Source organism: Cyprinodon tularosa, unplaced genomic scaffold (genome assembly GCF_016077235.1).
Source record: "Cyprinodon tularosa strain WSP-4 unplaced genomic scaffold, ASM1607723v1 ctg1066, whole genome shotgun sequence".
Classification (NCBI taxonomy): Eukaryota; Metazoa; Chordata; class Actinopteri; order Cyprinodontiformes; family Cyprinodontidae; genus Cyprinodon; species Cyprinodon tularosa.
The window spans coordinates 54,089-79,239 of NW_024037856.1; the positions used below are offsets into that span (position 1 = coordinate 54,089).

Genomic DNA, 25,151 nt, shown 5'->3' on the forward strand with positions numbered 1-25,151 from the left:
AGGACCAGATACCCTATAGAATCATTCTATCACCATATTGGAGACCTGAAGGACCAGATACCCTATAGAATCATTCTATCACCCTATTGGAGACCTGAAGGACCAGATACCCTATAGAATCATTCTATCGCCCTATTGGAGACCTGAAGGACCAGATACCCTATAGAATCATTCTATCGCCCTATTAGAGACCTGAAGGACCAGATACCCTATAGAATCATTCTATCGCCCTGTTAGAGACCTGAAGGACCAGATACCCTATAGAATCATTCTATCGCCCTATTAGAGACCTGAAGGACCAGATACCCTATAGAATCATTCTATCGCCCTGTTAGAGACCTGAAGGACCAGATACCCTATAGAATCATTCTATCACCCTATTAGAGACCTGAAGGACCAGATACCCTATAGAATCATTCTATCACCCTATTAGAGACCTGAAGGACCAGATACCCTATAGAATCATTCTATCACCCTATTAGAGACCTGAAGGACCAGATACCCTATAGAATCATTCTATCACCCTATTAGAGACCTGAAGGACCAGATACCCTATAGAATCATTCTATCGCCCTATTAGAGACCTGAAGGACCAGATACCCTATAGAATCATTCTATCGCACTATTAGAAACCTGAAGGACCAGATACCCTATAGAATCATTCTATCGCCCTCTTAGAGACCTGAAGGACCAGATACCCTATATAATCATTCTATCACCCTATTGGAGATCTGAAGGACCAGACACCCTATAGAATCATTCTATCACCCTATTAGAGACCTGAAGGACCAGATACCCTATAGAATCATTCTATCACCCTATTAGAGACCTGAAGGACCAGATACCCTATAGAATCATTCTATCACCCTATTAGAGACTGAAGGACCAGATACCCTATAGAATCATTCTATCACCCTGTTAGAGACCTGAAGGACCAGATACCCTATAGAATCATTCTATCACCCTGTTAGAGACCTGAAGGACCAGATACCCTATATAATCATTCTATCACCCTATTGGAGACCTGAAGGACCAGATACCCTATAGAATCATTCTATCACCCTGTTAGAGACCTGAAGGACCAGATACCCTATAGAATCATTCTATCACCCTATTAGAGACCTGAAGGACCAGATACCCTATAGAATCATTCTATCACCCTATTAGAGACCTGAAGGACCAGATACCCTATAGAATCATTCTATCACCCTATTAGATACCTGAAGGACCAGATACCCTATGGAATCATTCTATCACCCTATTAGATACCTGAAGGACCAGATACCCTATAGAATCATTCTATCACCCTATTAGAGACCTGAAGGACCAGATACCCTATAGAATCATTCTATCACCCTATTAGAGACCTGAAGGACCAGATACCCTATAGAATCATTCTATCACCCTATTAGATACCTGAAGGACCAGATACCCTATAGAATCATTCTATCACCCTATTAGATACCTGAAGGACCAGATACCCTATAGAATCATTCTATCACCCCTTTAACCCCTGAACCCAGCTGTCCCAGTTCACCCAGTCAGCAACAGAACCGTCCCATCTGATGGGATCTGGTTCGGAGCAGAATGTGGATATTTGGCTCTGAATTCGTCCACTAACATCTGGATGTTTGTGTCTGAGAGAGATGGAGAGTGGATGAAGGGATGACAGATGTCCTCTGGAGATGGACAGTACAGGTGAGGGTGGGAAGTAAAAGGCAGAACGTTGGTTGGTTGATTGAGAACTCAATATTTACAGCAGATGTTGATCTTCAAACAGAATTCAGCCTGCAGCCTTATAACCTTCCCGCCTACAGTAAACCCACATCTCTCTTTCAGCCCGATGTTCCTGGACGTTCCAAAGCACAGAGCGTAGATCAGCTCCAGTCGGAAGTTAGCGGGTCCTGATTCTGTTTAATGTATGCCTACATTTGAGCCAGTGTGGATCAGAAAACTAAGGAGGAAACAATCCAGCAGCAGGTTGTTGCTGTGGATTAATGGCACATCATACCCATCAGAAGCTGAATGTAGATTTATTTCTATTTCATTTGAATTCAGAAGAAAGAAGAAAGGTTTTGTTCCCAGACGGATCTGAGCAGCCAAAGCTTCCTGCAGGTTGACCAAACCCACGGCTGCTTTATGCTAAATATGCCAGAAATAATCAGAGAAGGAAGGTAGCAGGAACCTCCAGGCATATTGCTCCAAGATAACATTCACTATCTGAGTCTAGATGAAGAATAAAACATTCTTCTGCAAACATTCAGTACATGGGATATTTATATATATATATTTATCTATATCTGAAAGATCAAAATATATTATTAAACACTATTAAATACACTGTAAATCTGGATATGATTATAAAATACAGCGTAAACATGAGCAGCAGAGTTTGAAGGTCGACCTCTTTCTGCTTGTTCACATGATGCAGTTTAACAGAGAAAAGCCCCAAAACTACAGTTTAGAGAATAAATAAAGATTAAATGAATCATTTCACCCTGTTTTCCCAAAAGCCGGCAGCAGCGAGTCTCACATCAAGCTGAACTAATGTAGAGATGAGAATCTGTCGGCTAATCTAAGAAAAAGCAACAACTCTTATGCAGCGAGTACAAGGCTGAGGAAGGCAACTGCAGCAGCAAAACGCAAAGAAAAACCATTGAATCATCAGGTGCTTTTCAGCTCCGTGTCCCAGAGCTACACCAACCTTCCTCTGAGGAATCAGCCTGAGGACGATGAAGACGGAGACGAAGATGATGAGGATGAAGGGGAGGGTCTGTGGCCGTCACCTCCACCCGTTTCTGGTAATCTAGGCAGATCCTTCTCCTTCCTACTTCCGGTGCAGACGGACCTCTGGGCCGGTTTGAACTGCCAGGTCACCTTCTTTGATGTGGACATCTGCTCCGAGGACGTCTCCGTCTTCAGGGTTGGAGACTCGGAGCAACTTTCCGTTGCAGCTTCAGCTGCTGCCGGCCTGTTGGTGATCTGCCCGGTTTTCCCGTTGCTGCTTCTGTCCTGATCCAGAAAGAGCTCTCCCAGCACCTCGGGTTCGGTAGCATCTCCGAACATGTCCCAGTCCGACTCGGCCGGCGCTCTCTTGGAGCGTCCTGCTCCAGCACATTTTAGGCCCCCGGCTGAGACTCTGGATGAACGACTGGGATCCGAGTCAGACAGGTCCGAGTCCCAGTCACTGTCCCCTGCCACAGAGCCACAACCCAGGAATGAGACATCAACCGGCCCAGAACCAGAACTCTCAGAGTCGGACTCCCTGGAAAAAAAAGAACCAAAACAATTAAAGTCTAAAAAACGTCTGACAAATAAAAAACAACAGACTTTAAAAAACAAATAGTTATGAGATGGATGGAGGGATTGATGTTTAGTTGAAGGTTTATTGAGATATTCTGACTGATGTTTAGTTGGATGTTCTGACGGACATTTAGTAGGACATTTAGTTGGATGTTCTGATGGACATTTAGTAGGACATTTAGTTGGATGCTTAGTTGGATGTTCTGATGGACATTTTGTTGTATGTTCTGATGGACATTTAGTTGGATGTTTAGTTGGATGCTTAGTTGTATGTTCTGATGGACATTTAGTTGGATGTTTAGTTGGATGCTTAGTTGGATGTTCTGATGGACATTTTGTTGTATGTTCTGATGGACATTTAGTTGGATGTTTAGTTGGATGCTTAGTTGGCTGTTCTGATGGACATTTAGTAGGACATTTAGTTGGATGTTCTGATGGACATTTAGTAGGACATTTAGTTGGATGCTTAGTTGGATGTTCTGATGGACATTTTGTTGTATGTTCTGATGGACATTTAGTTGGATGTTTAGTTGGATGCTTAGTTGGATGTTCTGATGGACATTTAGTTGGATGTTTAGTTGGATGCTTAGTTGGATGTTCTGATGGACATTTTGTTGTATGTTCTGATGGACATTTAGTTGGATGTTTAGTTGGATGTTCTGATGGATGCTTAGTTGGATTTTCTTATGGTTGTTTAGTTGGATGTTTAGTTGGATGTTCTGATCAATGTTTAGTTGGATGTTCTAATGGATGTTTAGTTGGATGCTTAGTTGGATGTTCTGATGGACATTTAGTTGGATGTTTAGTTGGATGTTCTGATGGACATTTAGTAGGACATTTAGTTGGATGCTTAGTTGGATGTTCTGATGGACATTTTGTTGTATGTTCTGATGGACATTTAGTTGGATGTTTAGTTGGATGCTTAGTTGGATGTTCTGATGGACATTTAGTTGGATGTTTAGTTGGATGCTTAGTTGGCTGTTCTGATGGACATTTAGTAGGACATTTAGTTGGATGTTCTGATGGACATTTAGTAGGACATTTAGTTGGATGCTTAGTTGGATGTTCTGATGGACATTTTGTTGTATGTTCTGATGGACATTTAGTTGGATGTTTAGTTGGATGCTTAGTTGGATGTTCTGATGGACATTTAGTTGGATGTTTAGTTGGATGCTTAGTTGGATGTTCTGATGGACATTTTGTTGTATGTTCTGATGGACATTTAGTTGGATGTTTAGTTGGATGCTTAGTTGGATGTTCTGATGGACATTTAGTTGGATGTTTAGTTGGATGTTTAGTTGGATGTTCTGATGGATGCTTAGTTGGATGTTCTTATGGTTGTTTAGTTGGATGTTTAGTTGGATGTTCTGATCAACGTTTAGTTGGATGTTCTAATGGATGTTTAGTTGGATGCTTAGTTGGATGTTCTGATGGACATTTAGTTGGATGTTTAGTTGGATGCTTAGTTGGATGTTCTGATGGACATTTAGTTGGATGTTTAGTTGGATGCTTAGTTGGATGTTCTGATGGACATTTTGTTGTATGTTCTGATGGACATTTAGTTGGATGTTTAGTTGGATGTTCTGATGGATGCTTAGTTGGATGTTCTTATGGTTGTTTAGTTGGATGTTTAGTTGGATGTTCTGATCAATGTTTAGTTGGATGTTCTAATGGATGTTTAGTTGGATGCTTAGATGGATGTTCTGATGGACATTTAGTTGGATGTTTAGTTGGATGCTTAGTTGGATGTTCTGATGGACATTTAGTTGGATGTTTAGTTGGATGTTTAGTTGGACGTTTAGTTGGACGTTTAGTTGGACGTTTAGTTGGACGTTTAGTTGGATGTTCTGATGGATGCTTAGTTGGATGTTCTTATGGTTGTCTAGTTGGATGTTCTGATCAACGTTTAGTTGGATGTTCTGATGGACATTTAGTTGGATGTTTAGTTGGATGTTTAGTTGGACGTTTAGTTGGACGTTTAGTTGGACGTTTAGCTGGACATTTAGTTGGATGTTTAGTTGGATGTTCTGATGGATGCTTAGTTGGATGTTCTTATGGTTGTTTAGTTGGATGTTCTGATAAACGTTTAGTTGGATGTTCTAATGGATGTTTAGTTGGATGTTTAGTTGGATGCTTAGTTGGATGTTCTGATGGACATTTTGTTGTATGTTCTGATGGACATTTAGTTGGTTTAGTTGGATGTTCTGATGGATGCTTAGTTGGATGTTCTTATGGTTGTTTAGTTGGATGTTTAGTTGGATGTTCTGATCAACGTTTAGTTGGATGTTCTAATGGATGTTTAGTTGGATGTTTCGTTGGACGTTTAGTTGGACGTTTAGTTGGACGTTTAGCTGGACATTTAGTTGGACGTTTAGTTGGACGTTTAGTTGGACGTTTAGTTGGATGTTTAGTTGGATATTTAGTTGGATGCTTAGTTGGATGTTTAGTTGGATGCTTAGTTGGATGTTAAGTTGGATGTTCTGATGGATGTTTTGATGGATGTTTAGTTGAATGTTCTGATGGATGTTTAGTTAGATGTTTAGTTGGATGCTTAGTTGGATGTTTAGTTGGACGTTTATTTGGATGTTTAGTTGGCTGTTCTGATGGACGTTTAGTTGGATGTTTAGTTGGATGCTTAGTTGGATGTCCTGATGGACATTTAGTTGGATTTTCTGATGGATGCTTAGTTATTTGTTTAGTTGGATGTTTAGCTAGATGTTTAGTTGGATGTTCTGATGGATGCTTAGTTGGAATCTTAGTTGGACGTTTAGTTGGATGTTTAGTTGGATGTTTAGTTGGATGTTCTGATGGACGTTTAGTTGGATGTTTAGTTAAATGTTCTGATGGATGTTTAGTTAGATGTTTAATTGGATGCTTAGTTGGATGTTTAGTTGGATGTTCTGATGGACATTTAGTTGGATGTTTAGTTGGATGTTCTGATTAATGCTTAGTTGGATGTTTAGTTGGACGTTTATTTGGATGTTTAGTTGGCTGTTCTGATGGACGTTTAGTTGGATGCTTAGTTGGATGTCCTGATGGACATTTAGTTGGATTTTCTGATGGATGCTTAGTTATTTGTTTAGTTGGATGTTTAGCTAGATGTTTAGTTGGATGTTCTGATGGATGCTTAGTTGGGTGCTTAGTTGGACATTTAGTTGGATGTTTAGTTGGATGTTTAGTTGGATGTTCTGATGGACGTTTAGTTGGATGTTCTGATGGACATTCAGTTGGACGTTCTGATGGACGTTTAGTGGGATGTTAAGTTGGATGTTCTGATGGATGTTCTGATGGAGGTTTAGTTGGATGTTCTGATGGATGTTCTGATGGAGGTTTAGTTGGATGTTCTGATGGATGTTCTGATGGAGGTTTAGTTGGACGTTCTGATGTAGGTTCTGGTGGATGTTTAGTTGGATGTTTAGGTGGATGTTCTGATGTAGGTTCTGGTGGATGTTTAGTTGGATGTTTAGGTGGATGTTCTGATGGATGTTCTGATGGATGTTCTGATGGATGTGCTGATGGATGTTCAGGTGGATGTTCAGGTGGATGTTCTGATGGATGTTCTGATGGATGTTCTGATGGATGTTCTGATGGATGTTCTGATGGATGTTCTGATGGATGTTCAGGTGGATGTTCTGATGGATGTGCTGATGGATGTTCTGATGGATGTGCTGATGGATGTTCAGGTGGATGTTCTGACGGACGTTCTGATGGATGTTCTGATTGAAGTTTAGGTGGATGTTTAGGTGGTTGTTTAGTTGGATGTTCTAATGGATGTCCAGAGTGAAGGCTGGTGCCTGTCCATCCACTCAGACCTACTTGCCACTGTAGGTTGTGGTTCCTGCGGGGCCCAACAGGAGGCATGCTGGAGCAGCCAGGTAGACGAAGCTGTCAGTGCACAGAAAGTCTCCCTCCTCTGGTTTCAGAGGGGCCAGGTGACCCATCTTGGAGTCGGCCTCCATGTTTGGTAGCTGGACATTTGCCTCTAACTGTTTCCCTACATTATCTTGCTTTGCATTATGGGTAGTTATCTCTTTTTCTGCAGCAGCTTCTCCCTTGGAGGGGGATCTTGCAGACACAGCTAGATAAACAAAGCTATCTGATTGGACAAAGGGATCCAGGTCCCCACAGTCCAGTCCTGAGCTTCGAAGTGGTTTCTGGTAAGGATTTAGAAGGTGTTTGATTTGTTGCTTAGAAGGAGACAGAGGAAGAGGAGGATCTACTCCCATAACGGTCACCTTTTTCCTGGGCGGAGGCTCTTCCCTGTGTATAGCACTGAATGACGCCATAATGTCAATTTGCTCTGGTGGGATCTTCCTGGTCTTTATCTCCTCCTCATCTAAGCCTCTCTCTGCACATCCTGACTCCTCTCCAACCCCACATCCATCCACGTCTTCATTTGAGGGAGTGTTGAGGAGTGACGGGTAGCACCACTGGAGCTCTGAGCTCTCCTCTCTTCCCCATTCCTTCAAACCTCCATCCTCCCCATCTTTCTCCAGCGATGTGTTGCTGCTTCCCAGTTCAGAGCCACTGATTGGCTGGTCGCTGTCAGAACCAGCATCCTCCTGGCTCTGATTGGATAAGGAGAGAAAGACGCCACTGGAATCAGACTCCAGTGTCAGGTTGGAGTCTGGAGAGCTGTCCTCTTTATTGGAGCTAGAAAAAAAAACACAAAGCAGTCAAATGAATTCAGGTCCCATGAGTCTAATGAGCTCTGATGCTGGGAGAACAGCGCTGACCTACATGGGAAAACAGGGAGCATGGATACGATATCATTACACAACCTGATGACATCATGTTCTGGACTGACACCGTTTTAGCACATTAGCCTGATATGTGGCTGCAGCTCTAAGGTGTTCGCCTTCATAATGTGATGAGGATGACATCAGCAAAGGTCATTCAGCCATGATGGATGGATGGATGGATGGATGGATGGATGGATGGATGGATGGATGGATGGATGATGGATGATGGATGATGATGATGGATGATGGATGATGGATGGATGATGGATGGATGGATGGATGATGGATGGATGGATGGATGGATGGATGGATGATGGATGATGGATGGATGGATGATGGATGGATGGATGGATGATGGATGATGGATGGATGGATGGATGGATGGATGGATGGATGGATGGATGGATGGATGGATGATGGATGGATGATGGATGATGGATGGATGATGGATGATGGATGGATGATGGATGATGGATGGATGGATGGATGGATGGATGGATGATGGATGATGGATGGATGGATGGATGGATGATGGATGGATGGATGGATGGATGGATGATGGATGGATGATGGATGATGGATGGATGATGGATGATGGATGGATGGATGGATGGATGATGGATGGATGATGGATGGATGAATGGATGGATGATGGATGGATGATGGATGATGGATGGATGGATGGATGGATGGATGGATGGATGGATGTATGATGGATGGATGGATGAATGATGGATGTATGATGGATGGATGGATGTATGATGGATGGATGGATGGATGGATGATGGATGATGGATGGATGGATGGATGGATGATGGATGATGGATGGATGGATGGATGGATGATGGATGGATGATGGATGGATGAATGGATGGATGATGGATGGATGATGGATGATGGATGGATGGATGGATGGATGGATGGATGGATGTATGATGGATGGATGGATGAATGATGGATGTATGATGGATGGATGGATGTATGATGGATGGATGGATGGATGGATGATGGATGATGGATGGATGGATGGATGGATGGATGGATGGATGGATGATGGATGGATGGATGATGGATGGATGGATGGATGGATGGATGGATGATGGATGATGGATGATGGATGGATGGATGGATGGATGGATGGATGGATGGATGGATGGATGGATGATGGATGGATGGATGGATGGATGATGATGGATGGATGGATGGATGGATGGATGGATGGATGGATGGATGATGGATGGATGGATGGATGGATGGATGGATGGATGGATGGATGATGGATGGATGGATGGATGATGGATGGATGGATGGATGGATGGATGATGGATGGATGGATGATGGATGGATGGATGGATGATGGATGGATGGATGATGGATGGATGATGGATGGATGGATGATGGATGGATGATGGATGGATGGATGGATGGATGATGGATGGATGGATGGATGATGGATGGATGGATGGATGGATGGATGGATGGATGATGGATGATGGATGATGGATGGATGGATGGATGGATGGATGATGGATGATGGATGGATGATGGATGGATGGATGGATGATGGATGATGGATGGATGGATGGATGGATGGATGATGGATGATGGATGGATGATGGATGGATGGATGATGGATGGATGGATGGATGTATGATGGATGGATGGATGGATGATGGATGGATGAATGGATGGATGGATGGATGGATGGATGATGGATGGATGATGGATGATGGATGGATGATGGATGGATGGATGGATGGATTGATGGATGGATGATGGATGGATGGATGGATGGATGGATGGATGGATGGATGAATGATGGATGGATGAATGGATGGATGGATGGGTGATGGATGGATGATGGATGGATGGATGGATGGATGATGGATGGATGGATGATGGATGGATGGATGGATGGATGATGGATGGATGGATGGATGGATGGATGATGGATGGATGGATGGATGGATGATGGATAGATGATGGATGGATGGATGGATGATGGATGGATGATGGATGGATGATGGATGGATGGTGGATGGATGGATGGATGATGGATGGATGGATGGATGGATGGATGATGGATGGATGGATGATGGATGGATGGATGATGGATGGATGATGGATGGATGATGGATGGATGGATGGATGGATGGATGGATGGATGGATGATGGATGGATGAATGGATGGATGGATGATGGATGGATGGATGATGGATGGATGGATGGATGGATGGATGATGGATGGATGGATGGATGGATGGATGATGGATGGATGGATGATGGATGGATGGATGGATGGATGGATGGATGATGGATGGATGATGGATGGATGGATGGATGGATGGATGGATGTATGATGGATGGATGGATGATGGATGGATGGATGATGGATGGATGGATGGATGGATGGATGATGGATGGATGGATGGATGGATGATGGATGGATGGATGATGGATGGATGGATGGATGGATGGATGGATGGATGATGGATGGATGGATGGATGGATGGATGATGGATGGATGGATGATGGATGGATGGATGGATGGATGGATGGATGATGGATGGATGGATGATGGATGGATGATGGATGGATGATGGATGGATGGATGGATGGATGGATGGATGGATGATGGATGGATGGATGATGGATGGATGGATGGATGGATGGATGGATGGATGGATGATGGATGGATGGATGATGGATGGATGATGGATGGATGGATGGATGGATGATGGATGGATGGATGGATGGATGATGGATGGATGGATGGATGATGGATGGATGGATGGATGATGGATGGATGATGGATGGATGGATGATGGATGGATGGATGGATGGATGGATGGATGGATGGATGGATGGATGGATGGATGGATGGATGATGGATGGATGGATGGATGGATGGATGATGGATGGATGGATGATGGATGGATGGATGGATGGATGATGGATGGATGGATGATGGATGGTGATGGATGGATGGATGGATGGATGGATGGATGGATGGATGATGGATGGATGGATGATGGATGGATGGATGGATGGATGATGGATGGATGGATGGATGGATGGATGGATGATGGATGGATGGATGATGGATGGATGATGGATGGATGGATGGATGGATGGATGATGGATGGATGGATGATGGATGGATGGATGATGGATGGATGGATGATGGATGGATGATGGATGGATGGATGGATGGATGGATGGATGGATGGATGGATGATGGATGGATGGATGATGGATGGATGGATGATGGATGGATGGATGGATGATGGATGGATGGATGGATGGATGGATGATGGATGGATGGATGGATGGATGGATGATGGATGGATGGATGATGGATGGATGATGGATGGATGGATGGATGGATGGATGGATGGATGGATGATGGATGGATGGATGATGGATGGATGGATGATGGATGGATGGATGGATGGATGGATGATGGATGGATGGATGGATGGATGATGGATGATGGATGGATGAATGGATGGATGGATGATGGATGGATGGATGATGGATGGATGGATGGATGGATGGATGGATGATGGATGGATGGATGATGGATGGATGGATGATGGATGGATGGATGGATGGATGGTTGATGGATGGATGATGGATGGATGGATGGATGGATGGATGGATGGATGGATGATGGATGGATGGATGATGGATGATGGATGGATGGATGGATGGATGGATGGATGGATGATGGATGGATGGATGGATGATGGATGGATGATGGATGGATGATGATGGATGGATGGATGATGGATGGATGGATGATGGATGGATGTAATTACTAATCTGACCAAATCTAACTAACGGTCCTCAGTTGTGCTGAAATCAGCCAATAATATTTTAACCAACCAGATGAATCGGTGGTTTTATTGCCGGCAGCATGAAGCCAGACTGAGCTGCCGGTAGATTCTAAATGTTCCGGTTCTCTCAAAGGGCAGAGACACTCATCTTGTTGTTCCATTATAGTGAGCTCATCTATGATAACAGCTCTGTAAAATAAAAGCACAATTTATTTGATTTTCCATTTCCATTTTAAACGGCTCACTGAGTCATCAAACATCCACATCTAAAGAGGTGTTTGAAAATGTTTCACATTTATGCTCAGAGGTTTACAGACGTCTGTAAGTAGAGCACGGTAGCTGTGGGCACTGGTATAGCCATATACCGCCGTATAGCCGTTAGGATGAAAGTGCCCAAAAACAAATCATTTTCAGTCAGGCATTAATAAGGAGGGCGAGATCTCCTAAAACTAAAACTGCATCGTACTCAGGAGTCTCTGACTCCACTTCAGCTATAGACCCTGAATCATCTGCAGCAGCACCGGAGACCTGGCAACGGTTCTCCCACTCTACTGTCCTACTGATCAATGTCATCGTTTATTAAAGGTGTAGAGGACAACCTTTTATTTCCAGGTGGATCATCTCAATCAGTGGTCCTCCTAACTGTCAATCATTCTGGTGATGTGTTTACGTAGGTCGTCCTACGTGCTCGTACCGTTAGCTATCTGTTTCTTTCAGGCAACCAGGCGGACAGTCATTGAAGCTCACCTTTCTCACCGCCATTCTTTGAAAATTGGCTGAAGGTCGGACGACAAAAAGTGTCTCAATGTAAGAAAAGCAAGGCCTCAGAAGAGGCAGATATATCCCAGAATGCTTTGCACGGAGCACTCTCCTCGCAAAGCATTATGGGATTTACTGTCACAGCGTCCCGCTGTTGCTACCGACTAATAACAAAGATGGCGCAGGCACCGCGCGGTGGAGGAGGAGTTACGTGACCAACGGAGCAAAAAGCAGTGATTATCTGTCTGAATGGTCAGTTAACTGAGTTCACTATAAAGTTTACTATATAGTCTCCACTCTATAGTGATGGAGGGATTTATGGGTTAAGGCGGACGGTCAGACACAGTAAGCTTGGATGAGAACACCAACTTCTAAACTGAGCGTGCATAAGGAGAAATGGACTAGTGAAAGCTTTCACACGTCCCAAAAATTAGAAAATCCTCCAAAATACCTTTAAAGGTCACAGCTACAAGCTTTTCATCAGACTCTTTATTTGTGGAATTAATATATAAGCATCCAATAGCAGCTGGAGTTCAGGTGTTGCCAGATGCTAATGTGTCTGTGAAAGAGCGAAGAATTAGCTTCTTCTTTCTCTCAGTGTCATGGTCCTGGTCTGATTGTTCCTGTTTTCCTTCGTTATCCATTTGTTGTCCTCTGCTGCCCTCTTGTGTCCTCCCTTGCTCTGTTTCTCTGTCCTGCCAAGCACCTGTTGCCAATTTCCTGGTCAGCTCTCTCTCTGTCTCTGTCCCCTTTAAAAGCCCTCCCTGTTCAGTTCCTGTTTGCTGGATCCTCGTCAAACATCCTGTCTAACTTCTGTCTGTGTACCTCGTCTCTCCCTGGCTCCTAGTTTGGATTTACCACTGATGTCTCCTTGGTTGAGGTTCGTTTGCTGTTTTCTTTTGGACCCTGATTCCTGCTCCTTGATCTGTGAACTTTAATAAAACCACTTTAATTCACCTCTGCCTACTGGTCTCTGCGTTTGTGTCCTCCATACAAACACCGATTCATGACACTCAGGGATCCATCTTTCAGATTCAAGCCAAAATAAAAACATTAAGAAGTGACGTGAGGCTGAGCATCTGTTAAACATCAGAGGGAATGCAAAGTTAGACACTTTCTTCTCCAAATATGTAAACTAAGCGTTTGCTTTGGTTTGGTTAGCATTAGCATTAGCGTACCTGGCAAACCACAAGCACAAACTTTAAGTTTACTGAAGGAATTAAAACTCGTAGTTGTTCCCTTTAATCCATTTGAAACAGACTAAAAACATTTCAGATTAAGTTTTTTAAAAACAGTCTTAGACATAGATTTTACAGAAAAAGACAGAATCTTTTCCTTTAACCAAATCTAGAAACTGTAGAATCAGCATATAACATGTGGTGTGCCTCAGGGCTCCATGTTCGGACCATTCCCTAACATGTAAGTCATCACTCTTTAGAAATGTGCTGTATTTTATTTCACCTTTATTTATCTTAACATTTAACCAGAAAAGTGCAACTTAGATTTAAAATCTCTTTTTAAAGGCAGTCCTGGGTTTGAAGCAGCAAATGATATTTATCAGAAACATTAACAGCAAACGAAGCTCACTAAAGTATTGATTAAAATAAAATTGTCCTGCTTTACTATGGTGAATAAAACAATGTAATGTGAAAACAATTCATCACTTTCTGAAAGATAATAGGGATTAAGAATAAAAACAAGTTTAGATTCAGAAATTACCTCAGTCCCACTGTGGGAGTGCTGGCAGATTTAGACCAGTCACTCGTTGTCCTGTCAGTGTCAGTCGGCGTGGAAGCCATCACATTTAGCTCCAAACTGACCTGGGATCTGCTGCAAACTCCTGAAAAGATATTGAACACATTGGACGCCTTAGTAACCACAGCATCCAGTACATCCAAGCTTTAGAAAAAGGTTGGTTTAATAATTATTGAAAAAAAAAAACAATGCATTGCTTCACAGTTATTCTCAGAGAAGGACAGGCCGGTGGACACGATCCTGGGTGGGCTGGTATTCCAGTGGGAGTGGGACCAATGAGAACACAGGATGACCTGCTGTCATTGGGAGACCCATACGCTACGAACTGGTGCTTAAATAAGAATATAAAGATCAGAGTGAGACCAAATGAAGGATGGGGTTGCCTGGCTTCGGTCTCCTGGACCTCTGAGCCTTCCTGTTCTGATCTGTTTGCCTGATCTGGCTCCAGACTCCTGCTTGTTCTCTGGAACTGTTCTTTTTTGCTTTTAAATACCTAATCCGTAATCTCCTCATTTAAACTGAAAATCACTAAAACTGCATCATCCAACAGGTCTTACAATACTTTGACCTATTATATGAATAAATGCTGATTAAGGTTATGATCATCCCCTACTAATCATAATTTGAGCCTCCATGTTGGCTCTGAAAGTGTTAATTTCGTCCTTAAAGTTAACTGGTATCCAATTGTTCACACCATTTGCAGATCTATTCGCCCCTGTCGTCATACTCTGGATCTCAAGCTGAAACAAGGCATTCAAGGTGAACAACTGAGTTTTTCTTCTCAACTCTGTCCTGTCTGATCTTTCTTTAATAACCTTTGAACATAAACTAAGCTGTTGCTCGTGGAGACGGTGGATATCTCCCTGCACTCTGGGCTGATTTGACATGGGACAAACTGCAAATATAGACAAACAAGTCACACTTATGCTTTTATAAATGAGAGATGCTAAGGTGATAATGTGGCCATGGAAGTATAATTCAGTTCTATTCAGTTTATTTCTATAGCTCCAATTCCCATCATGTCATCTCAGGTCACTTTCCAGTTCACCAGATCATCCAGTCAGATTGATTCAAAGTTTTCTATCTAAGGAAAACCAGCTGATTGCATCGACTCATTGACTCTTCAGCAATCCCTCACACTAAGCATGCTTGTAGCGACAGTGGAGAGGAAAAACTCCCTTATAACAGGAAGAAACCTCCATCAGATGATGTTCTTTGTCTTCATCTCTAGTTTACCCTGTTAACATGCTTTCAGTCTTTATTTTTGTAATGTTTTCTGTTATAAGTCCAGTCAAATGTCCGTTTTCATTCACGTGTCAGGCTGTGGGAGTGGGCTTGAACTCAGAACCTCTGGGACCGAAGCACCATGCCCTAACCATAGGCCACCCCTTCGCCAAAACTTGTTTGCATGAATATGCAGACATTCTGATCCAATCCCACTGCATGCTTGCTCTGGAGGAGGAGTTGCATAGTTAAAGAATCCACATAACTCTACATAGATTACTTTTTAATCAAATACTGATACATTACTAAATTTTGATTGTAGTAAATTATAATTTATGTATTTTGTTGTTGTCTAAACCCTTAGATATTAGTTGGACCCAATTGTCCTGAGAAGTAGGTAAGATGACAACGTACTGAAATGCACTGAACGATCAGAATGGACTAAACAAGGAGGAAAGGAAGTCTAAACAAAAGACATGGAGTAGGTTACACCTGGAATACCTGTGTGAAGGGGGGTCTTGTCTCTTTGGGGCCCAGGATGTGTTTGGTACATGTCGGCTCGTTCCCTCCCTGGTTCCATCGGTGGTTGGTATAAATCTTTGTGAGGCTCTGATAGATCCAGGTGTTCGAGGTCCGAGTCCAGCTCCCGGGCCCTCCTCTCCAGCTCTGTGAGGCTGAGCTCAGAGGCTGCTGAGGAGGGAGGGTGAGAGCCCCCAAAGCCGATGGGAGGCCGGAGGAGAGGCCAACACTGCAGGGAGCCTGGAGGGGAATCTGCATCTTCTCCACCTGCTTCATGTTTCTCCCAGCTGTCATCCCAAAGCGTGTTGACCATGTCAAGAACAGCGTCCCAACCCTCCACACCTCCTTCCACTGCAGGATTCGTTCTGTATCTTCCATCTGCCTCACCTTCTAGGTTTAGTTTGCTTTCTGCCCCATTTTCTTGCTCCTGTACTTCTTTTGAACCAACTTTAATTTGTATTCCTATATCATCCAATTTTTCAGACTTTATTTCTAGATCCGTCTCTTTTTCCTTTTCCTTGTTTTTCAAATTATTTTGCAGATTTTTTTCCTCCACCTTCATCTCCACCTTGTCTTGTTTGATGTCCAATGGAGCTTCCTTCTCATTGTTCAGTGGTTCTTCTTTCTTCTCTTCCTTTTCTTTCTTTTCCTGTTTCTCTGCCTTCTCCTTATTCTGCTCCCCTCGTTTGTCACGACTTCTGGACCTCCTGGGCTCCTCTTGCTCTCTGCAGACCCTCCAGTGCTCCAAGTTCTGCTCCCTCAGGGAGGCTCGGCCTACCAAACCGCTGCCCTGTCCTGGCTCCGGGTGAGCCGGCTCCCTCAGTGAGCATCGTCCTACAATGGGATTCATCAGATTCGATAAGGGGTTCTCTGAACCGTGGCGCAGGTGTGGATGCCTCTTCTCCAGTGCTGACAGTACAGAAGGAAGTGGAGGGAGGATAGGGAGATTGTGTAGTGCCCCTCCCTGACGGACAGTCCTCTTTCGGACCATGACTCTGCGAGGCCAGGTGAACTCAGTGCCCTCAGGTGGGGCAGTTGAGTCAAAGTCTCCTAGCCTTTTGCTTTCTCTGGGGCTCAGCACTCCTGGGCGCATCCCTGTGGCTGTGCCTGGTCGAGACCTGGAGCAGGACTTGGATGATTTGGACTTGGATCTGGAGCTTTTCAGAGCATGACTTGATTTTGGCGTGTCAGTGTCTTCAAGCTTTTTCCCTTCCTGGTCTACAGGTGCAGTTTCAGGTGTATCTCCTGCCATGGAGCCTGGCTGAGGCTCCCCTTTGGTTTCAGCCTGGTTGTCACTCTCACTCTCTTTCACTCCTCCGTCACTGATCGCCGCCTCCGGCTTTGCCCCTGACTTGGAAACAGGAGCAATCTTAGGGTCAGGTTTAGCCTCTACTCTGGACTCAGATGTTAAAACAACATTCGATGTTAGTTCAGGTTCATCCTCTGTTCCAACCCTATTTTCCTCTGGTTGGGAGTTAATTTTAGCCGCTGGCTGAAGCTCCAGCTGGCTTTCATGAATGACTGTAGTTTCAAACTGAACTTTGTCAACAGGATCAACATTCTTCTCATTGACGCTTGTTTTCTTGGGTTCAGGTAGACGTTCTTGTCTAGCTCTATCTCCACCAGTTTTCTCGACACTCTCTGTTAATCTTTTGTGTTCCGCTTTATGCTCCATCCCTGACTGCACTTTTCCCTCCAGATCTCGACCCCCAGGGCGTGTTTTCACTTGGGAGCCCATCCTCTTTTCAGGTTTGTTCTTTACACTAGACCTGGATCCGTTGTCAAATTTGTTCCAGCTTTCAGCTTGATTGTGCTCCTGGTTACCTGACCTCAATTCGGCTTCAGAAATGTTTCCAGTTATGACTTCACTGACTAATCTGGGCCCGCACCCGGACTTACAGTCCACCAACATCAAACTAACACTCCCGCTGTCGCACCTAGAAAACATCCCTCCACCGACACCTTCAGGGCCGACCTTTGACCCAGCTCGGTTCCTGCCTACTGCTCCCGTACCCATTCTGGGAGCCCCACTGGGGGAGGGGGAGGGGGAGGCTGAGGGCTGGGGCAGCAGCAGAGGAGTCGTGTCCAAACCGTGGTCGGACTCTATAAACACAGAGTCCCGGTCGGAGCGCAGAGGAACAGGTCGGCCATATCCAAAGGTCCCGAAAGTGGATGTCTCCCTTCTCTCCCTTTCTCTGGCTCTCTCCCTTTCAAGCCTTCCCCTCTCTCTCTCCCTCTCCCACTCTCGCTGGGCCCATCCCCGCTCCATCTCCCGTTCCCGCTCCCTCTCCCAGTCCCTGTCACGTTCACCGCGGCCCCATCCACTTCCTCGCTCCCTGAGGTCCTGCTCCAGGTCATGAGCAGACAGTTGGACCAGGGGGGCCCTGTAGGGGGACCTTCTGAGCTCATGTGGGGGGGAAAGCCTCAGGCTCTGGGTTTGGGAATAATGTCTTGGCTGGATCACATGGGGAGGGGAGCAGCGTAGGCTCTGGCTCTGACTGGGACGAGGTTTGGCTGGAGAGAAAAATACGGGAGTGTGGTATCCTGTCGACAGAGGGGAGCCAGAGAAGGGAGAGATGAGTGGGGAGGTGAGAGAGGAGGACTGGCCTGCAGCAGGGTAGTGGCCTGGATTCAGATAGCCTCCTCCTCCTCCTCTGTCCATCATCTCTGGCGTAGGTATCTCCACACACTCCAAGGGCTTTGGAGATGACATTGCTTTCCAGGAATGACGGCTCTCTCTGCTTTTTGTGCTGTCTCCATGGTGATGGTGGTGATTGTGGTGTTTCTTTGATGAGGAGGACACTCCTGGTGCAGAGAATGAGGACACGGAGGGAGAAACGGATCGGTTCAAATGGCCCTGAGGGTGACAGCCATCTATGTCCTCTGCTCCCAGCTTCAGGGAGTCATAGATGGCTCTCTCATCCAGGCGCTGGACAAAGGACGGGTTTGGAGTCAAACAGCGTGGCTGAGGATCAAACATGTCTGACCTGCTCACTCTCAGAGAGCCACTCATGGAGTAGCTAAAGCTCCCGTCTCCACCTCCATCCCGCCTCACCAACCCCCCAGAGTGGTGGTGATGGTTGTCAATCTGCTGGTTGATGCACATGGTGTCATAAATGGATCTCTGAGGCACGTAACCATCCCCATAACCCCCCTCCATCCCCAAATCCCGGCCTCCCACTCCCCCATCCCCTAGGCCGTGTTTCTCCAGGCAGCAGGAGCTCTTCCTGAAACACCCCGGACGGCTGAGAGGCTTGCCCATGTTTGGTGGGGGGGGTTGGTGGGAGGCACGTCTACAGCTTGAAGAGCGAATTGTGAGGTCTTTTTCTGGACTGAATTTGGGTAAAAATGTTTTTCAAACTACAGCAGACTGTGCGAGACGTGCAGCAGCGTTCCTCAGGAAGACCGTATGAGACATCAACCAAAGTCCCTGTTTAAAAATCTCCAGTTCACAACTTAACAATGTCCCATCTGTTTTCTGGAGGGGTCAGAAGATTCTTCCCATTGAAGCTTGAAAGTTCAACAAACGTCCTTCTGTCGAAGACTCCATGTCAGAAGAGCATCATAAACACCATGAAGTTCAAACTGAAGAATCATTTTCCAATTAGATCCAAAAAGCACAAAAACAAAAAACAGAAGCAGCCATTTTCACTTTGGAAGCTCATCTTCCCTCCCACTCTCCTCACATCATGGCAGCATTGTGTTTATTGTTCTGTTTAGAGCCAATTAAATGTCCTTCCAGCAGAGCGTTTGTCCGTTTGACACAAATCAACAGAAAACAGCCAGTTGGACGGACGGTGGGATCCAGCCGGACCTGCGAGGTGCATTCTGCTGGGCTCTGATGATTAATGGCTCCTGCAGAAAAACAAAGAACATTAAGACCATGGAAAGCATCTTAAAAACCAGCAGCTTTTAAACAGGAAAATAATCTTGTTTCTGATGTTTCCTGTGAAGCGTTGTCCTTACAATAAACTGCTTTAACCAGATTATAGCTACTGCATTTAATAATTGTACACAGGATAAATGATGCAGCCTAATAACAACAATTCATTTTTGTATCAAAGTTTTATTGAGGAATCAGATATGAAAAATTAAACCACAAAAATAAAAAAAAATCCTCTTTTTGAGGTGAACATAAAACAAAGACAAAACAAAATAAAAGTGACATAATTTAACCACCCCTTTCCCTCAGACTTATATCTTATTACACCGAGAATCAAATCAAATTCTTTTCAAATCGAGTTTTCAACATTTAGCCGAAGGAGTTGCCAAGTTCTATCGTATCGATTAAAGTTATTTGCTAATGAGAACCGAATTCTCTCCAAATGACAAAGCCTAGCCAGTTCCTCCAGCCACAATAGAACCAAAGGAAGCTCTGATTTTCTCCAAAACATCAAGACTATTTTTCTTCCCTATAATAAATGCATAGGATATTAATTGTTGTTGGTATTTTTTGCCGCTCTAGTTCGCCTACCGACGGAACCGCTCCACTGAGGACGCCATCTCTGCTGCTCTCCACCTGAGCCTGGCACACCTGGAGGAGAAGAACACCTACGATGGATGCTGTTCCTGGACTTCAGTTCAGCTTTCAGCGCCATCATCCCACAGCATCTGATGGGCAAACTGGAACAGCTGGGCTTCAATACACCCCTCTGCTATTGGCTGCTAGACTTCCTCACCAACAGACCTCAGTCAGTCCGGGTCGGACCTCTGATGTCATCAGTCTAAGCCCCTCCCCTCAGGGCTGCGTCCGGAGCCCCCTGCTGTTCACCCTGATGACACTCGACTGCGTCCCCAGGTTCACCACCGATCACACGGTGAAGTTTGCAGACGACACCACGGCGGTGGGCCTCATCAGAGACGACAACGACCTGGACTACAGAGAGGAGGTGGAGCAGCTGGTGGAGCAGAGATAACAGCCTGATCCTGAAGGTGGAGAAGACCAAGGAGATCATGGTGGACTTCAGGAAGAAGCGGCCTAACCACGCTCCACTGCTCATCAACAGCTCAGCTGTAGAGGTGGTCAGCAGCACCACATTCATCACAGACACCCTCACCTGGACTGGAAACACCACCTCACTGGTCCAAAGGGCCCAGAAGCGCTTGGACTTCCTGCCCCCCCCATCCTCCCCCCCATAGAGAGCGTTCTGAGCAGCTGTCTCACTGTGTGGTGTGGAGGCTGCAGCGCCTCAGACTGGAAGAAGGTGAGAACAGCAGAGAGGATCATGGGGGCTCCTCTTCCCTCCATGAAAGACATTTCATCCCAGCGCTGCGTGTCCCGAGCCCGTGACATCATCAATGACCCCTGCCTTAACAGTTTATTTTCTGTATTATTTTCACTTTTATACTTTAAGTAGTTTTAAAAATGGTACTTTTAAATTTCTACTGGAGGAAAAAGTTGAAGTTGATCCTCTAACTTCTATAAAAGTTCGGTTTCAGTGAAGAAGTCGAAATGAATCCTGTCTGAAATGCAAATGACATTCGCTTCCTTCATTTGAACTCTGCACAGCATGTCGCTTCCAGTTGTGGGACATCATGTTTAATATGACGTCATTCAGTCCAATGGTTGGCAGCCATGTTGAACTCCAGTGGTGACCTGATATGGACCAGCATCATCTTTCCTCTCATATTTTGCTCAGAGGTTCATCAGAGCCATAAGTTCAAAGGATTTAATGCGAACAAAATCAACCAAAAACTTTGTCCCGCCACTTCCTGGGAGCCATGTTGGATTGTGACACCAGGACTGGAGCAAAGCATCAGACTCTCCCTGACAGATTTCTGATTTCCAGGAACCTCTGGTTATTTGGAGAACAGGTGTTTATGGTTTATTTACCTAGAAAGACAGGAACTGTATCCTATGGGTGATTTTTAGGATAAACTACAACAGTCTAATTTCCACTCTAATCCCTTTTAGCATCACATATTCATCCTTGGCTTATCCCAGCATGTCCCACATCTCATTGCTCCTGCAGGTAAGGAAAGAAAAGCTGGAATCTCAGCCTGCATGGATGAGCCAAACGCAGAGCTAAATTTAGACGCGCAGTAATTCCTGTGGGGAACTTTAAGGAAGTTGTATCTTAGAGGAACCGTCACCTAGCAGTCGCACAATGAAAGATGTTTAGATTCTAACATTTAAATAAATGGATAAACTGAAAGACTTTGATTTAGATGAATAAAACCAAAGAAAGCTTTATAACACACCCTGACCAAACATGTTTCCCCTTCAATCCACCATCCCTCTGGAGACAGACGCCTCAGAACAACCATTCCCTCAGCGCTGAGAAGTTACAGCAGCTAATAGCTAATGAGAAGAAAACTGAACATGAGAAACATCTGGAATGTTGATGACATCAATAAATATCAGTTTAACTGCAGGATAAAATCGCCGGCGCCTCATTGACATGCAGCAGTGATGGAAACCTGTGTCAAAGGAGCCTATTGATAGAGGAGACCCTCTCCTTCCTCTGCTCCGCTCTGTCACTGCTGCCTCCCCCTGCTCTACACCCCCCCCCCCCCCCCCCCCCCCCCCCCACAACACACACACACACACAGAACCACAGGATGGACGACAGTCAGAACCTGATCAACATGGTCGCAGTCGGGGAATAACTGGGTGAATCCGGAGCAGTAGTGCTTGTAGCTCCATCCTGGCGATGCGCTCTCATCATCAGCATCCTTTCTGCTCGGGTCTCTCCTGCATCCCTTCCTTCTCTACCTCTTCCTGCCGTTTGTTGTTCTGTCGCTTGTCTCCCTCCCTCTCTGCTTCTCTCTGGCTCTGCTGTGAATCATGCCTTCTGTCAGAGGGTTTTTTTTTTGACAAGCTCTCTCTGCCAACCAACACACCGACGCAAACCCTCCTCCTCCTCCTCCTGCTCTCCCTTCCAGTTTCTATTTACCTCACTTCAGCCTCCCTCCATCTCTCCTTTCTTCCTCTTTCTCTTCTTATATCTGCCTCCTATTTGCATTGCTTGTAGCTGTGGAGCCTCTAAAGACTTTGGAGCCACAAAATAGCCTCTATCCATCTCAATCTGTATTATGTATCTATCTATGCATATCTATCTATCTAAGCATATCTATCTATCTATCTATCTATCTATCTATCTATCTATCTATCTATCTATCTATCTATCTATCTATCTATCTATCTATCTATCTATCTATCTAGTCTCTCTCTCTATGTGAAGCTCTGCCTCGGTCTCCCACACACTCTTTTCTTCTGCGGCTCTCCATCCCTCTCGTAGGCCTCTCAGTTTGCCCTCTGCCTCCCACTCTTCACCTCAGCGTTAAGGCAACATGTATCGGCGTGGAGGCGGCAGCACAGAGAACTACAGAAAGAAAGACCAACAAAGGATTCTCACATGTTGTGCAGCCCAGTTTAAAGGCACCATGATGATCATCAGCAGCTGCAGCATCATTTGGTTCTTTTTTTGCCGTGTTTATCTGAGTGGTCCGTGCACAGACGGTTTCACCTGCACTGCTATAAAGTCTTGTTTTCACACAGAGTGGAGGCATCTACCACGAGGGACTATGATTGGTCACAGACATCTATAGCAACACTAGGTTTCCTCTAAAAACCACAAAGAAGCCCCAGAAGGCTCCCTGAGTGCAGCAGCAGCCTGCCGGTGCCTTAGACATCGATGCAGGGGACAACTTTAATTAGAGTGTGCAACCCTCTAATGACCGAAGACAAGATGATCAGCATTATCAGTTATATTGTAGTTATTATTTATACATTGTTAAAAAACACCTTGAGTTCATTTGAGTTGTGATCAGGAAAGGCTAAGTATTAATAAATAAATAAAAAAATCTTCACTAAGATAGAAGAAAAGATCAATATGGATGCAGTCAATTATGAAAATGATCGAATCCTCTGAAAAACTAAAGATTCCTGTAGGTTAGCTTAGCTTCTCTGAAAGACTGATGATGGATGGATGGATGGATGGATGGATGGATGGATGATGGATGGATGGATGGATGGATGGATGGATGATGGATGGATGGATGGATGGATGGATGATGGATGGATGGATGGATGATGGATGGATGGATGGATGGATGGATGGATGGATGATGGATGGATGGATGGATGATGGAGGGATGGATGGATGGATGGATGGATGATGGATGGATGGATGGATGGATGGATGGATGGATGATGGATGGATGGATGGATGGATGGATGGATGGATGGATGGATGGATGATGGATGGATGGATGGATGGATGGATGGATGGATGGATGATGGATGGATGGATGGATGGATGGATGGATGGATGATGGATGGATGGATGGATGATGGATGGATGGATGGATGGATGGATGGATGGATGATGGATGGATGGATGGATGGATGGATGATGGATGGATGGATGGATGATGGATGGATGGATGGATGATGGATGGATGGATGGATGGATGATGGATGGATGGATGGATGGATGGATGGATGGATGGATGATGGATGGATGGATGATGGATGGATGGATGATGGATGGATGATGGATGGATGGATGGATGGATGGATGGATGGATGATGGATGGATGGATGATGGATGGATGGATGATGGATGGATGATGGATGGATGGATGATGGATGGATGGATGGATGGATGGATGGATGGATGGATGGATGGATGATGGATGGATGGATGGATGATGGATGGATGGATGGATGATGGATGGATGGATGGATGGATGGATGGATGGATGGATGATGGATGGATGGATGGATGGATGATGGATGGATGGATGGATGGATGATGGATGGATGATGGATGGATGGATGGATGGATGGATGGATGGATGATGGATGGATGATGGATGGATGGATGGATGGATGATGGATGGATGGATGGATGGATGATGGATGGATGGATGGATGGATGATGGATGGATGATGGATGGATGGATGGATGGATGGATGGATGGATGGATGGATGGATGATGGATGGATGGATGGATGGATGGATGGATGGATGATGGATGGATGGATGGATGGATGGATGGATGA

The 25,151-nt window shown here is 44.9% G+C and overlaps 1 protein-coding gene across 3 annotated transcripts; it reads right to left on the bottom strand.

Annotated features, from left to right (window-relative positions):
* Positions 1-1,437: 1,437 nt before the first annotated feature.
* On the bottom strand, positions 1,438-23,017 carry LOC119785399. Of its 3 annotated transcripts, XM_038288064.1 has the most exons (6): positions 22,721-23,017; positions 19,542-19,996; positions 16,124-19,510; positions 14,363-14,483; positions 7,120-7,956; positions 1,438-3,265 (listed from the first exon to the last, which is right to left on the bottom strand). In XM_038288064.1, the coding sequence occupies exons 3-6, from the start codon at positions 19,401-19,403 to the stop codon at positions 2,719-2,721; spliced, it is 4,785 nt and encodes a 1,594-aa protein (XP_038143992.1). In that variant the 5' UTR covers positions 19,404-19,510; positions 19,542-19,996; positions 22,721-23,017; the 3' UTR covers positions 1,438-2,718. The 3 variants fall into 3 exon arrangements, with proteins under 3 accessions (XP_038143992.1, XP_038144002.1, XP_038143981.1); XM_038288074.1 differs by having other exon boundaries at positions 16,124-19,996; positions 22,730-23,017; XM_038288053.1 differs by having other exon boundaries at positions 16,124-19,996.
* Between the last annotated feature and the right edge of the window lie 2,134 nt (positions 23,018-25,151).

What these genes read in the sequence shown, in the direction of transcription:
- LOC119785399 (XM_038288074.1), bottom strand. Translation starts at nt 19,403, where the DNA reads ATGGGCAAGCCTCTCAGCCGTCCGGGGTGTTTCAGGAAGAGCTCCTGC. An exon ending in ACTCCCACAGTGGGACTGAG is followed by an intron (nt 7,957 to 14,362) that starts GTAATTTCTGAA and finishes TTTTTTTTCTAG; the next exon opens with CTCCAATAAAGAGGACAGCT. An exon ending in ACCACAACCTACAGTGGCAA is followed by an intron (nt 3,266 to 7,119) that starts GTAGGTCTGAGT and finishes TTTTTTTTCCAG; the next exon opens with GGAGTCCGACTCTGAGAGTT.